Here is a 17,029-nt window from a genome sequence, read left to right on the forward strand (position 1 = left end):
AGTTATTGTGTAATACAAAGTTGTCTTTGTTCCAAGAGTAAACAGTTACACCTAGTAAAGAATTGTTAATACTGATATCCCAGAATAATTATGAAAAAAAAAAGTTAAGATTCAACTAAATTAATAACTCATTTGCAGGTTTTGAGGGGGAAAAGGGGGGGGGGGGGGGGAAGCTTGGAAATTTTATTCTTTTAAAATGTTGGTAGCATGTCTCTTTGCAGTTAATTTATACATCTTTACTTTTTTTTGAGCCACAGGTGTAGCCATCCTTCAGTTGTATTCTACAATGCTTAAAAAAAGTACATTTAGTGTTTTATAAAATTGTTTACTAATTTTAACTTCATTAAAATTTTATTCAGAAATTATGTAAATACAGTATTATGATTAAATTTTGTAATAGTTTGGTTAATACAAACCTTGTTATTGCAAAGTGACAAAATTATGGTCCCTTCCAGTTTGTATTATTGATAGAGACACGATTATATGGTAATGCGCGATAAAACAAAATAACACCAAAAACCCGAAATAAAACGAAATTGTGCGAAATACGCGATATGTCACGAAATCTCGTCTATCCTGATACCGTATTTACTCGCGTAAAGGCCCCATTTTTTTTCCACATTTACGACGAAAAAATAGATTTTTCTTTTTTTTCAGATATGAAAAACTAACATTAAATAAAAGCAAAATGAAATACTGCCACAACTTATTTAAACGCCAATTAAATTTTGATTAAATGAAACAGCGGAACGACTGGCAAGTCGTGCGTCTTTGTTCTAATGAGGCAATGAGGGTGGTTGGTGGAGGCAGCGACGCGACAGGAGGGAGAGGCAACTAGTCCGGAGGAAGGAGAGGCAGCGCTGCGGCGGGGGGGAGAGGCAGAGGCGTGGCTTTACCTCCCTCCTGCCAGCTATCCAGCCAACCAGACAAAGGAAAAGGAGTGTAGGTACCTGCTCCACCCACTTCCCTTCCTCCTTCACTTCCCCTCTACCTCCCCTCTTCTACTCCGTCAACACTGCACATCAACACAAGCCCGAGAGTTCAGTTTTCTTTATCTTTATGTCGTTTGAGATAGGACTAACTGCTTACGTCTGGCACGCCTCACAACGGTCCTACTGGGAACGGACAAACTATAATACCAGTCTCTGTATCACTGCCGCTTACAAAATCACCTCCTGCCGCTCACAATACATGGCTTGCTGTTTGATGTATGCCAAGCTGCCCTGCCCTCAGATAAACCCAGAAAAACACGTTTCTAAATTTTTTTTCAAAAATGACAAAAAAAGGAGGGGGGGGGCGTATACGCGGGCGGGGCCTTTACGAGAGCAAATACGGTAATTTACGATTTTTTTTTTCCATTCTGTAAGGACAATTCACTATCTTCAGCACAAACAAATATTTCTGACAGTAACTAGCAGCCATATATATTATATGCGACGGTGATTCATTAAAGATTTTAAAATGAAGTCTCAGAATTAACGTAATATTTTCAATAAACGGTAATCTTGTGTACCGTAATAATTTAAGATGTTGATAACTGTGATACAATGGCCGCCATTCACTTTCTGTAAATACAAAAATAACAAACGTCCAAAATATGTTTTTCTAAGATTACATTTTTTATCATTAAAATATTACACACTAAAGTGCATTGCATTTACTGTTTATTTAAAATAAAGTACGTAGGGTACGAAAATAAAATTACAGTGTTTTCTCGCATAATTGTCGCAGATATTATTCTAAAATCAAGTTTGAAAAGTAGGGGTGCGACCATTGTGTGGAAAAAAATTTTTTGTTAGGTAAAGTTATTCATAAAAACAAATCCGTTCATGGAAAGTACGTTTATTTAAAAAAAAGGCGGAGTATACAAGAGCACACCAAACAATCTATATTAATAATTCCTTAAACAAAAACCTTTCTTCAGCGAATGCAAGCCACTAGAATCTGACGTGAACTAACATGTCGTAGTACACACTTGCCACGATAGAATGCTGGCTATCAAATGTAGTTAACTCGGCACCTGACAGAGAGCGCGCGTTGCATCCAATCGGCGAGATATCAATATTCGACTACGTGCGCGCGCTCTATACGGGAAGCAACATAACCAAACATGAATGATGCGCTGGCTACATTTTTATAAGCGGTACGCTGCGGTAACTTAGACAATCAGATAAAGGAAATACAGTTTAAAAAGTCTTTAAAAGAAAATTTACACGTCAGACAACTTTGTATTTCCGTTTATTAAATAAATAAGTGGTAATGACCGAAATTAAATTTTAGATTACACCTACACCGTGGCGACGCAGATGATCAGATAAAGGAAATAACTTTTAAAAACGTCTTTATAAGAAAATTTACACGCCAAACAACGTCGTATTTTTCAGTTAATTTATTAAGTAAGTGGTAATGACCGAATAAATATTAGATTTCTACTTTAAAATACATCGTTTTATACGGAAAAGATACCTACACAAAGCATTTGGCATCTACTAGCAGGACCAAAAACATCATACGACATTTACGCGAGAAGTTTTTTTATCCCAATTTTGACAGCCTAAAATATGGTTGCGACGATTCTGCGATAAAACACGGTAACCCTGCTTAACATAATGATTGTAAATAATAAATAGTACATGTTTATGTCGGTACAGTAGAACCCTGTTATAATGTTTTTCAAGGGAGCACAAGAAAAAAACATTATAAGCAGGAAAACGTTATAAGCAGGAAATCTCAATTTAGCACTTAAAAATGTTCGAGCTTTGTACCAATGGACTCACCAAGCTATGTAAACAACTTTAATGTTAAAACCAAAGATAGTATACTTGATACATGTATTTTCTGAAACAAGCCAACTATTTTTCAACTTCGTCTTGTTCCCTGGTTAAATTTTGTTTGTCTTTAAAGATACACCACCACATTTTGTAAAATTTTCTCACGATTCATGATGACAACATTAAGAGTGAGAACGTCTACTCCTTCGCCACCTGAAAATGTTTAATTTTGGTATTCCTACGTATGAATGAAAAAAAAAATATTTGTAAGCAATAGAAAACACTTTTAGTTATGCCCTCGCTCAATGGTTGGCGACTTAAATATCGTAGGACTATGTACGTGCATCTGAATACCCACTGGAATGGCAAGGAAGAGAAGAGTTGACTAAGGGTGCCAACTGACACAACTATGAACATTGTGTACCTTCAGTATATTGCATAAAATTGTATTTTAACAAACTTCATGTATTGTATGGTAGTGATTGTAAACATAAACATACATAAAGGAAACTTTTTATCGTAACTGTTGGAATAATTTGGTTTTAAAACATTTTTTCCCCATTTATTGAATGTTAGAAAGCAAACATTATAAGCAGGAAATTACACTATTTATGAACGTTATATGCAGGAAATAAATACATTGTCCTTATGGGGGAAATATTGGGACTTTAAAAATATGACATTATAAGCAGGAAAACATTATATGCAGGAACATTATAACAGGGTTCTACTGTATTAATTTTCATGTACATATGTTGGTATTCGGTATGCGTTTGTATTCGCATCTATTCTCCATTATTTTGATCTTTCCAGCAAGGCAATTTTTTGCGTATTAAGAGGTTAAATTCTTCCTATGTGATTAAAATTTTTTGATAATGCCTAAAACGAAGGTTTCTGCCAGTGACCGATCGAAAGAATTTTCCAGCGAAGGATTTTATGTCAGTGATAAAATTTTAATGTGCAAATTCTGTAACTACAGGCTAGACTACGAGAGACGCAATATGCTTGTGAAACATGTCGCGAGTGAGAAACCTAAGCGTTTGAGGCAAAACTCATCTGTTAAACGACAAGTTTCCATAGTAGAATGCGAAAACTTAGCGAAAAAGGTAAAGGACGACAAAGAAGTGTTTTTATTAAAAACGATAGAAGCTTTTGTGTCTGCCAACGTGCCAGTGGAGAAGCTGGATCATACAAAACTACGGGAGTGGTTGAAGGAGTTTGTGAAGGGTGTTGGTGATCTGATCTCCCAACTGCCGACTGGCTTCGCAAAAGATACATACCAGTAGTAGCAGATAAAAAAACGAGAAGACATTAAAACGGCAGTAAAGGATAAACCTATTGTAATTTTGTGTGACGAGACCACTGACAGAGGGGGGCGTTGTGTTTTCAACATTATATTTAAAACACTTGAACCATCCACAGCACAGTCAGTATTTCTCGCTGCATCTGTTGTGCTGGACTGTGCAGACTCATCATCTTGTGCCCAGGCAGTTATTGACGTTATTCAAAAGTATGAGGTGCAGTATAAACAAGTTGTAGCATTTGTATCTGATTCGGCACGGTACATGAGAAAATGTGCCACAACACTGCAGGGTCTGTTTGGGGATCATTTACTCCATGTCCAGTGTTGGGCACACAAACTGCATTTTGTTGAAGTTGTGTGGCAGACTAACATCAGGGTGTCTACAAGTCACGAAAGTCCCGAAAGTAACGAAAAAGTAACGAATTTTGATGCGAGGTCATGAAGTCACTAAAAAGTCACGGAATTCGATACAAGCTCACGAAAATTTTTTTTCTATTGACGTATTTTCACATGTATTTATTGGACACTAAGTGACTGTGTAATTGGCACAGTCGTATTTTTCTTTCTTTAGTATGGTTTGGCCTGCGATAGAAGAACAAAGTGCTGAAATAAGATACCATGAAACGCAGTGGTGAAATTCAATGCTATGCCAAGCTGATTGTCGTGCTATGTTCGTTTTCGTTGTTTCGTTTTTTAGGACACAGGCCGTACGAGTCTAGCATATTGGCATTGCCTGACGTATGAAAAGTCTCGTATTTGTACGAGGATTCAGAGGTTTTAAAACCATAGATGTTACAGTATACTAGTACGTACAACTTGTTACAATAACGATGCTTTCCGCCTCGGCGTGCATATAAGTATATTCCCTCTGTATTCTGTGTATAGTAAATACACAATCTCTCATCATTTACTGTAGTTTATATTTGTTTATTGTTTCTATCATAATGAGAATAAAAATGTTTTTTAAACACTTCCCTCTTTTTACATTTTCCCAGTTTTTATATTTTTTTTCTTCGTCCCTTGAAATATATAAAAACAAGGTTCTACTATAGATTCAATTTCATTTACGTACACTAATAAATAAGTAATATTTGTTTGTATACAAATTTTAGTGAAGCCATCAGGCAACCATCAAATTTGGGGTGGTTCTATAATATAAGTGTGTACTTACCAGTTTCAGTTTATTATTGGGCCTGATATAACTACCCAGAGTTTATTCCAAGTGCTTAAGTTCAGAATGGTACATAGATAATTCATAATTGGTAAAATGTTTTGGTAGTTGATAACAAGGGAACAATAAGCAAGTTGCACAATATAAAAAAAACCTAAGCTGTGTTTTTGTACTTATAAAGTGAAATACGTACCATGTATAAGTATTTGTCAAAATATAACTTTTAAACTATCATAAGAATCTTAGGAAACATTTTCTCCCTATTTTAATTAATGCTAATTTCAATATTTATATTCAAGGATATTTTGATATGTGTTACTAAATTCAATTTCAACTTCTGGAAAAAAAATTATATTCTCACATGACTAGCATACCATACTTCCCATCTGTGGTCTCGGTTACCTTTCTCATGTTAGCAGTCTTTACAACCATGTTACTTCTTTAAAGTTAATGTTTATTATGTCTGATCTCTCATTTTTATCTGCAAGTGAGATAATTTTGTTTTACGTATTTATTTTATTATCCTTCTTTCAGTTTTCTTAGTGTTCTATATAAATTAGTAGTGCTGCCATAGTCATGTATTGTGTGGTAGTTGATATTGTGTGCAGAACGAATCCAAGGGTAGAGCTTCCTTCCTTTTTCTGACTTCAAATTAAAAAGGAAAAAGTTGTTTTTGTTAGAAAGAAAGAAAAAAACTGGATAAATAAATGTTAATATTTGACCACAATTTCCCCGCATCCATTGGTGTTGTGTGTTTAATAAATAATAGAACATATGTGTTAAGGATTTAGTGTTGCTGTTTCATAGACATAAAACTTAGTTACTACATACAATTTATGCCTGAAGTACATGTTCCTCTAATGGAATGTGTTTCAGATCTGTTCAGAAGCAGTTGGCATTCATGCTGGGGAGACAGCAGATCTTCTTAGAGCTGAAAGAGAATATGCCGGAGTACGACGACCTGGTGGAGATTATGTCGAATGCACACTTGAATAACCATTTCCTCAACTTGGCTCGTGAGGTAACTGCTTCACTGTTTTAGTTTATGTAGGTTTGTAACACCTCATGTGCAATGAAACTCCTTTTCATTTTTAAAAAGACAAGTTAAAAATGTATGACATTTGGGAGGTTTAAAAATAAGGCAATTTTATCACGTGATACTTTTAATGAATATTAGTTTGGTTGTATACACTTCCAAAAAAAAGTGGATACAACTTGATTTTTTTTAGAGCTATGTGTCCGGCTGACTGCGGCTTATTGAATGTTCACTGAGAGAAAGGAATTGAAGTGTTCAAACATTGCATGATTCCTTAATCAGGATGATTAGTAGAAACTTGACTTCATTGTCCAGTGCCCACATGTGTTCCAAGGCATTGTGTCAGTAATATAGGAAAAACTGAACTAACTGTATGTAAGTTACAGGATATGTATACACAGGGTTGGTGGCTTGTGTAAAGAAACTCTTCGGAATATTGATTTTGCACTCGGTTTATTAAATACAATACTAGTGGCGCAACACCCTCTCTGTACAAGATAGTCTATAATTGACTCATTTACACTACTCGTGGACTTATGGCAGTGATGCACCAGGCAACTCGGGCTATGGCCTATATTGAGACAGGGTTTATGTAGTAGTTCGGCTATGGAAATCGTGTTAAGTCCATGTAAACTCTGTGCAATACGCCCAGGCGGAGGTTGCTAGACGTCCAGCGTTGGTTGGCATGATGAGTTATTCTCAGCAACCGGGTGGAGGATTCAGCATGAGGATTGAGGCTTTTGGGTGCTGGTTTGTGTTTCCTCCCGGTGCTTCCAAAGGGTAGATGATTATTTTGGTGAGCTCATCTCCTTTTTAAACAGCACTGACCTGAGGACTAGGGGTAGCGAAGGGGTCAACGGAGGTTGCAGGTTTCATCAAAGCTTCGGTTGTTTCTGAAATTTCTGGCCGGCAAATAATGCCATGCACATTGCAGTTAGCAAGGGGGGGGGGGGGGGAGTTCAGGCCACCACTGTGGCCTTCAGCGTGCTTGCCCTTGGCAACAGATGACGCACAGCTACATATAGCTTATTGTTGTTACAGGACTTGTGCACTCATGTCTCAGAACAAATTTCTTTAGGAAAGAAGGAATTGGTTGTTTGATGGGAGCAGATGTGCATGGTATGCATTACTTAAATTTAAACTGGATTTATGTTACATCATGTGACCAGTGGCATGAAGAAAATCGTAAATTCTGTAAATTTACAAAAGATTGTTTTATTGTACTGTATCTGTATTGCATTATTTGTAACAAATTACTTATTTTTAGCTAGCACTTACATACAGTTAGTTCATTTTTTCCTATATTACTGACACAATTAACTAGAATCTTCATTGTGATGTTATTCCCACCAGTTTATAGTATAAAATAACTAGAGACTAATACAGGACAGTTAAAAAATTTTTCAAGAACACTTGGTATTATAGACACCAGTATTATTGACACCAACATTTGTAGGTAGGTATTATAGACACCAGTATTATTGACACCAACATTTGTAGGTAAAGTGAAGATTTAGAATCCTCTCTTAAGCAAATAAATTTTATCCCTGTCCAATACACCATAAGAAAATTACTCCATATGTTTTAACTTACGAGATAATTTATATTATTTTTAAAAATATTTTATTTTTAAAATATTTTATTTTTAAAATATTGTTGAAGCAAGACATCTTGCAGCTAAGTTATTATTCACAAGTATTTTCTTTGTTATTAGTATTGAGCTGTCAGATATTAAATGTCCAAATGTGTTACTATTCCATGGTTGTGTGACGGGATGGTGTTGCGGTGCCGCAGCTGGACATAATGGAGCCAAAGACACCGGAAGACGTGTACAAGTCACACCTGGACAATGCGCGGCCAGCATTTGGGGGCGGGCAGGTGGACTCTGCACGGCAAAACCTCGCTGCCAGCTTCGTCAACGGCTTCGTGAACGCCGCCTTCGGCCAGGACAAGCTGCTCATGGAGGACGGCAACAAGTGGATGTACAAGAACAAGGAACATGGTAAGGCACTGTTGCGTTCATCTTGTTTAGTTTTCCTGAGATCCCGGAACCAAGTTCATGGAGGGTCTTACAGTGCAAGGTAGCATAACTGGCTAGTCTCACATTTCAGAGGACCCGGCTTGGCCATCCTGATTAAGACATGTAAATGTCTATTCCTCATTACAGTGATAGTTGGTCGAAATACTGTCAGATTTGAATTGCTAATATCTATAGACTAATAATTTGTCCACAATGGTTGCTCCCACAATGGATAAATCATGTCTCATGTCTACGTGTATGTAGTGCAGTATTTATTTTGCCTGAGACATCATCATACCAGTGTAAGTGGATGAGCGTAATTAGGGCTGGGCCGATGCCGATCACAATAATCTGCCGATTTTAACACATCGGCATTGGTACCAATCTGCAAATTATATACCGATCACCAAATGCCGATCATTACATACTAAATCAAAATTAATAAATACTGAATTAAGCTTAAAAATGAACAGTTGTACGTTTCAAATTTACTTACAAAATAACTAAATAAGGTAGGCCTACAATCACGTATCGACAAAAACACGAATTTACAGTACAGTAGAACCTCTATGATACGTTCCTGTTTCATACATTTTCCCATCTCATACGCCAATTAATTTTGGTCCCGCTGAAAGTAATATATTTAAAATGGTTTATTTTCCCAGAACATACACTAATAAAATATTTAATTTCCATTTCATACGGTTTTACGAAGCGGAAAGGTCCTTTTAGTTTGAAAAACGTCCATTTTTTACCTTTGCAAACGTAAAAAAATAACTTTACTGCGCCGTAGATATGGATAGCATCAGGAAGAGTGTGCACTTCGCTAGTAGCATCTATGGCCAGCACCGAAGCGAGACTAGTGGCGCAAACTAGCAATGATTATGAAAACGGTGCACACTCTTTACCAAGGCATGGATATCATATTTTGTGCATTCATTAATCTTTGAACTAATATACCTGTTTGTTATTGTTTCCTTACGATCAGATTGTTTTGTATTCTAAGTTTCTAAAGTTAAAATTTTATTGAAAATTGTCCTGTTGCATAAAGTTGTTTGTAAAAACAAAAATTTCTGATATTTTTTTCCCAATAAATAGCCTATTTTTTTTCTTTATTTCTAATTTAGGCAAGATTCATATTTAGTCTAGATCCTAAATGTGCTTTATTTTATTTTTTAGCATATTCTGAGAATACATATGTGATTTATGCCTTATTTAATGCCAATGTAGCGACAATGCATCCATGTTCATGAATATAAAGTAAGTTTCCCAAATCAGTACATGCTTCATAATTTTTTTTTATATAATAACGAATTAAAATTACAATACAGTAGAACCTCGTTAATCCGTGATGCGCTAATTCGGGAATTGGATAATCCAGGACGATTTAAAAGAGAAGAAAAAAAAGAGAAGTAAAAATTGTCAGCGCTTAAAATTAACGTCACGCGGGCCGGCCGCCGGCAAACACTACAAGCCATCGTGTGGGCCGCCAAACACTGCAAGCCATCGCGTGGGCCGCCAAACTCTGAAACGCTGTTTGTACCGACCCTTTGTGTCGCCCCCCTTTCAGCTGTCACATTTGTCACTCTTTAAACTTGAGGGGGATGTCCTGACGTCTGCTTCCCGTGCAGGCGCCTGGCGAGTGACGTGTCTGGCTGGCATTCGGCTGTACGATGTGGAGGGGGGGGGGGGGGGGGTGCAAGGTCAGCACGATCTTATCTTTCTCTCTTCGGCTGTTGTAAATGACCGTGAACTAATGGCTAGGCATTTTTAAGCCGAGACACTAATTCAAAGACGGCCGGCCCTTACCGTGAACGGCCTTAACCCAGCTGCACGCCGGTGTCTGAGAAGCTTGACAAGACCTTCCGGGCTTTTAATCGCTAGTCCGTGAAATTCGGTAATCCGTGATTATCTCGGTCCCTACCACATATTAACGAGGTTCTACTGTACCTCAATAGAATGTGTTCCAAGGAAAACGTAAACAGGCCAAGTAAATTGTAAGCATTTAAGTTTTTAAAGCACTACATTTACATCAATATTTTTCCTCGAATCCCGAATCTTTTCCCTCGAATTTTGAATCTTTCGAATACTAGAGATTCTGTGGGATTCGAGGATTCGACCGGCCCATCCCTAATATTTATTTATTTAAAAAAAACTGTTTTATATGACAATGTGATGGTAGAGTGTAACTGAAATAAAATTGCTTGTTTGTGTTTTAACAGGTATGCTGAGTGCGGCTGCCTCCTTAGGTCTGGTTCTGCTGTGGGATGTCGACGGTGGTTTGACTCCGATTGACAAGTACTTGTACTCATCAGAAGATTATATAAAAGTTAGTTTATTTTATTACCGGCTTCGCATCATGTTGTTACAAGACTGTTTTTGTTTTGCTGATCAACTCTGTTTTTTTTCCCCTCCAGTCTGGAGCCCTGCTGGCATGCGGCATTGTTAACTGTGGTGTGCGCAACGAGTGTGACCCTGCGCTTGCGTTGTTGTCCGACTATGTGCTGCACACGAGCAACGTTATGCGCATCGGCGCAATACTAGGTGAGTCTCAACTCTTTTGGCTGGGTGCCGGAAATTACAACCCTTCTGCTGACTCAAACATTTGTGTGCAAGTGACATGTAAACGGAAACCACCTCTAGAAGTCTTCATTTAAGATATTTCCTGGGTACTGTATTTCATCATGCGGTAGAATGCTACAAATTAAGACTCAGAATTTGGCAGCTCTTTATAGTGGCAACAAATGAATGACAGTTAACGTTCCTTTCAGTTGTAGTGTTGTTATATTAATAGGTGACAATGACATCATCACTTATTGAATCCTCACTTGGCATGAAAAAAAACTTGGTTAAAAGCCAAAACAGGGATGGTTAGTGTGAGGCTCACCATGATTAGAAGCAGACTGAACAGGCTGTATCGCTTGGCAGTACGCCTCAGTGTAAAGTACTTAGTCGTCTGTGGGTATCATACTTGACACTCAAGTATCCTTTGCGTCGCCTCGGAATTGTGCACCGTGAAAAGGGTTTCAGCACTAATTCATTTTAAACATGTCCCTTGTTAGTAATTATAAATATTTTGGGCCTTTATGAAATGGAAAAGGAGTTCATGTATTGTTTGAAAAAAAATATTTATTTGTTTATTCTGATTTATTATTATTATTATTAGTGATGGGTCGAGTCACCCTATTTCAGCATCGAGTCGAGTTCGAGTTAAACAAAGAAATTTATCTTCGAGTCGAGCTCGAGTCGAACTCATAGAAATTTGTCTTCGAGTCGAACTCGAGCCGAACTCATGGAAATTTGTCGAGATGAGTCAAACTTAGCGAAGTACAAGTTGCAGAATGATGAGCGAAATAAATATAAGTTAAATATTTCTCAATATAATATAATTATTATTGAAGGTTGCCCTACACATTTTTATTTTTTGTCTTTTTTTTTATCTTCATACTGACACTAAGTGAAAATGCACATCCAAGTGACGAATCAGACTTGAAGTTGATGATGACGGAGTCTTGTAAATTTTTTGCAGCATTTGCATCAATTTTTTAAAAAAATTCCCAAATCTCTGCTCTTTATTTCTGTTCGTCACTTTGTGACGTCCCAGGCCGTACAAACAAATCCATTCCACTAATACTAAACCGTTTATGATTAATACGACGCCGGCGACGCAAACATTACTTTCAAGTGTAAACATAAACTTCAACAGCCTCAATTTTCCGTTTGGCCATGGAAAACTGGTTGGTTCAATTATTGTTGATATCGATTTGTCAAAGTGGCAACATTCCCTGGCTGTATGATGACTTACGTAGGCCATTGGCCCAGAGTTAAAATGGCGGCTATCTAGTGTTTAGTAGTAAATATTATTTACTTCCAAAGCTGCCCAAATATTGACGATGTTCGTGGTCTTAATCATGACTGAATCTAGAGAACATTATTTAATTCCGTTATAGTTAAATAAAGGTATTTTGTTGCAATTAAAAATATTAAGTGCATATTGAAGGATGGGATGCACTGTTTGCGGTTATACACGATCGAAAATAAATAATCTTCAGACTTCGTTTTCAAGGTTTTCAGTGTTGTATCAGAGGTTTTCCACTAGGTAGGCCTAAATAACACATTATATTTTATTTTATTGTGCATGATTTCGGATAAGTACCTTCACGACTGGAAATTGTGCAACATTATGGTCGAGCCAAAAACTAAACTTTGACAAGACTCGAGGACACGATCTTAATCAACTCGGTTTTCGAGTCGAGTTTAGTTTCGCCGGCTCGACTCGACTCACTCGATTTTTCGAGTCTCGACCCATCACTAATTATTATTATTATTATTATTATTATTATTATTATTATTATTATTATATTTCTAAAGTATGACTCTTCTGTTTTCAATTTATCTGTCCTAATTAGGATATTTGATAATTTTGTTGCGTTTACAATTCTTCACGTTTAAAAATCATGCTTAATTAATTCATTATTTACTCACTCATATATTAAAAACTATATATATTGTTATAGCCGTCGTCTTCCTAATCCTGTGTCAACAATAAACATGGGTATGAAAGGAAAGTGGAAATTCAAAAGGTGGTAATGAAATGAATATGATATATTATTTGGAAGGGGAATGGATTGTGTATTCTATTGGGATCATTATCTTTTTGTTTATTCATGATATCCCTAAGGCCCTATGCTGATATCAGAATACTGGTTCTCCACCACTCATCGTTAAACTTTTAAAAGAAAGGAAGGGCAACGAGTCCGTTTTCAAATACGAACAAAGCTGTTAACATTTAAAACACAATTCTGTGACCTCAATACAACAAGCAGTTTTTATTCACATTAATTAATGAACAATATGGCTGGTCACATAACTTTTTGACAACAATCTACTTTTACATTAATAACATCATTAAAACATCTGTTTAAACAACCATAGTAGAACCTAGTAGGGATAAGATGTTAAATTGACGTTTCATGCTGTCTGCCATTTCCGTCTCTGTATTCTTGCCCTCATTTGTTTCACGGATCGTGTTCTGTCTGCGCTGGTACAGTCGTACCAACTTTAGTTTAGATGTTTATCGTACGTGAAATGTTAACTATTATTTTACTCAATTATCTAAAAGCTTTAAATTACGTGTTGATTCTTTATAATTTATTTACAGAACTAAATTTATCTCATTACTCTAGCATAGTTAAAAAACAAGCTTTTAAGTTTTAACTGGTTGAGAAGTTTTTCTTGAGGAGAGATAAGTTATTCATAAACCTTAATTTTCCTACATTGACCTATAGCCATAATTGTAAACGTTTATCGTTGAACCATTATTATGTAGTCACTCACCGTTCGTCGTCCTGGTGGCGGTGTTGTTTGAATTTCCTCTGTCTAACCCCGGCTGACTAATTTATACCGGCTTAAGAAGCTCTCCCTGACCAAATTGACGTTTGTTTATCATAACAGTGCAAATCCTTCCTATGCGTCAATTTAGAATATTCCTCGTCTCTGATTCACTGTCAGTTCCCCCTTCTTTTCTCGGCTGTCTGTGTGTCGCCTCATACGTCATTACCCCCTCCTCTCTCGTCTTGCCTGCCCTGCTTAATACCGTCTCTTCAGCTATTCTGAAGGTTGCCTGCTGTGAGGCACTCGTGTCAAACATATTTGTTGTCCTGGTGGCAGTTTTGTGCTAACGCTAACAAATCATACTACCTGGCCTCCCGCTCCTGATGGCCTTGTAAACGGTTTCCCGCTGAAGCATGTTCCTCATAGCTACAGTCTCGTTCCCTAACATCTAGATATTAATCTTATTAATAACAGTTTGAAAAAAAAAAAACATAATTTTTATGGCATACTGGTGGCCTGCGGGCCAGATCCGGTTTGCAACATAGTTTCTTGCTACCAAGTTAAATAAACTTTGAACAAAATAATATTGTCATTGTTTACTAGCATTTTTGTTTGCATATCTAGAATGAACTGTCTATAGTTTCTTATGAAGCCATATTCTCACAAAACTACGTATTTAAAAATGGTTTTTGGTACATTAAAATTGTTTTGTTATTCTAGTTTTTGGTTTAGTTGAAATACAGTGGAAAACTTTTACAATGTAGCTGAGGAAAAAACTCACACTTTATACATAATTACTACTGAACGACAAACATCTTGCAGCAGGGTATTCAGGTAATGCAAGTCACAAAAAAGTAACACATTTGGATTGGTTTTACAAACCACAAAAGGTCCCTAAATAAATATTAATGGTGCTGGAATTCACAGAAAACTAATTTCCCGCAGCCTCGTGTTAACTTGCATTTTGTATTTTTGACATCATACTTATGTTTATAGTCTCACATTGAATGAAAATTTTTTGGAGACTGTCCACTTATATCATGTGGAAAGTTAATTCAAAAAGATAATAACATTCTATCATAAAATCAGTACGTTCCTGCACACTAAATGCAATTGAAACCACCAGTTCTGCTACTACTTGTTACACTCTCTCTCTACATTGGTGTAAGGTAAATGTCTCCCTGGAAACATTTTGTGTGACTGTGGATCTTTGGTTTCAAAAGAATAAATAACAAATGCAGGTTCATCTATAACTGTGCCTTTATTTTTTTTTTTTATCATAGTTAATTGAACAAAAGTAAACAAAACATCATCAATAATCATAAGTTGGTTTGGTAAAGGAGTTAATTACTTAAAATATATAATTGGACTAATACATTAGAAGTTACAATTTATAATATAGGTTAATACCTTTATGAGTTAAAATTTTGTAATAGGGTTTATACGTTAAGAAGTTAACCTTCCCAATAGGGGCTAATACATGAATAAGTTAAAAATTATTCTAGGGCCAGCCCGTGCCAAATTATTAAGAGGTGCCTTACACCATAGTTAAAAATAAAAATAAACAACCCCAGAATTATAATTATTAACACGTAGCATAATTAAAGTCCTGCAATTATCCCACTTTAGTTATTAGTATTATATATATAGTACAATTAGCTAGCACTTAGAAATTGCATAGCACTGGCACACTGTGGAAGTCGCGGAGAATCTGGGGTCGTATTGTTGGAACTTGCTGGTTGGGAGTGATACATTCTACCCTAGCCAGGCTGCCAGGTGGCGCCTTAGTAGCTTAGGTTACCGAAGACAAGGAAGATTATTTGGCCACTATGTCTGTGCCGGCTCTGGGACCCTGTCTGTGAACAAGCTAAATCCAAATGAATCAGACCTGCTTCACAGCCAGTTGTAAAACAAGCAAAAATACCCACAAAAACGGAGATCGTCAGAGAAGAGAAAGAGGGTGTCGAAAACTCACCAAAACAGGGTGTTGTTCCTTGCACTTAGGAGTGGTCCCGCCGGGGTGCACGTGAAATCCTATTCCGACACAAGCACGGTGGGACGCGGAAGCACTCATAATTTAGATTTATTAAAATGTAGGGAAATGTAAAAGTTTCTACCTTAAAACACCGACTGACTAATTACAATCAAAAAATTGGGGAAAACATCCCTTGACGAGACGACTACATCCTAGTGGGCGTGTCGAAGTTGAATCTTGCTGAGGTCTGGCTGAGAAACGAAGTAGTCAGTCTGACGTCGCGCCAAAAAGTCCCTGGTAGATTGGTGACGCTTATTAAAAAACAGCCGCTTGATTTAGGAAGAAAAGGGGGATACTTTGGCTTCAGAGCCAAAAGGTTCCGAAGACTTCCGAGTGAGTGGTCGAGAAATACTTGCTTCGATATCTCTACGTTTCTTCTGGTGCCAGATGGCAGCGCTATCTACTGGGAGGTGGCCAAAACAGAAAATAAATCGACTCGCTCATGTCATGTGAGGCTGCTTCTAAAGCAAGGGGGCTTATGGAGGAGACTGGTGGAGCTTTCTGGTGGCTCAGGAAAGAACAACAGGAGGATGTTGGTTGTGTGAGTCGCCAGGGGGCAGGCTGAGCTTGATAACCGCTCGGCGTAGTTGCTAATTCTGCCACTAGGGGTCACGGGCGGTGCGTTTGGAGACCTGTGGCTAGACTTGAAAGAGACCGGGGTTAGTGGCCGGTCATTGTACCGGAGTCCAAAGAGGAGGGGGGGGGGAAGTTTGAAACAGCAGTGACAGTGGGAAAGAAGCTCTACTGAGCCAGGAAACATGATTGTGGGTTTGGTAAAACGACTCGTGAGCGTGCCTTGAATTGCTCACCTCAGGGGAGCTCTGAGAAACTCGAGACCCTGGGATGATGCAGGGATAAGCTGTCCTGATCATGGCGACAGGCCGTGTTTCAGTGACTAGACGTGCACTGAAGCAAGGATAACATGAGCCTGAATGCTGGCCTTGCAGAGGGTGTGAAAATCAGATGAAGCGCTGGGAAGGAATTGGGGAACTAGCCTGACAAAGATTAAGTGGGAGTGTACAGTGAGTGGAAAAAGTTTAAGTTTTAGCTACAAAATTACTGCTAGTATAATAATTTAAAAATTCAAATGTATAATTGTGCTAAAAAATGCTAATTAGTGGCACACTTCAAATAGTAGATCTATTTCATATTTAGTTTCATTTGGCTTAATATTAGTGATGTGCCGAGACTCGAAAATTCGAGTCGAGTCGAGCGAGTAGCATCAGCTCGGCTCGGCTCGGCATTCGAGTTTATTTTATACGACGGGGCGAAACTCGAAAGGAAATTGGGTAAAACTCGATGATAAAATATAATAAAATTGAATTGCAATTCTTAATATCTCCTTACCTGACTTCGGCC

At 37.4% G+C, this 17,029-nt stretch overlaps 1 protein-coding gene across 1 annotated transcript in view; it reads left to right on the forward strand.

The window, feature by feature from the left end:
- LOC134542609 (26S proteasome non-ATPase regulatory subunit 2) overlaps positions 1-17,029 on the forward strand; it is an 85,421-nt gene that overhangs the window by 17,113 nt on the left and 51,279 nt on the right. The window contains exons 6-9 of the mRNA XM_063386991.1: positions 6,122-6,266; positions 8,076-8,283; positions 10,524-10,630; positions 10,719-10,845. Of these exons, the coding sequence (XP_063243061.1) occupies positions 6,122-6,266; positions 8,076-8,283; positions 10,524-10,630; positions 10,719-10,845 (587 nt within the window). The remainder of the gene's footprint in view (positions 1-6,121; positions 6,267-8,075; positions 8,284-10,523; positions 10,631-10,718; positions 10,846-17,029) is intronic.

The sequence above is a fragment of the Bacillus rossius genome, chromosome 1 (assembly GCF_032445375.1).
Source record: "Bacillus rossius redtenbacheri isolate Brsri chromosome 1, Brsri_v3, whole genome shotgun sequence".
NCBI classification, from domain to species: Eukaryota; Metazoa; Arthropoda; class Insecta; order Phasmatodea; family Bacillidae; genus Bacillus; species Bacillus rossius.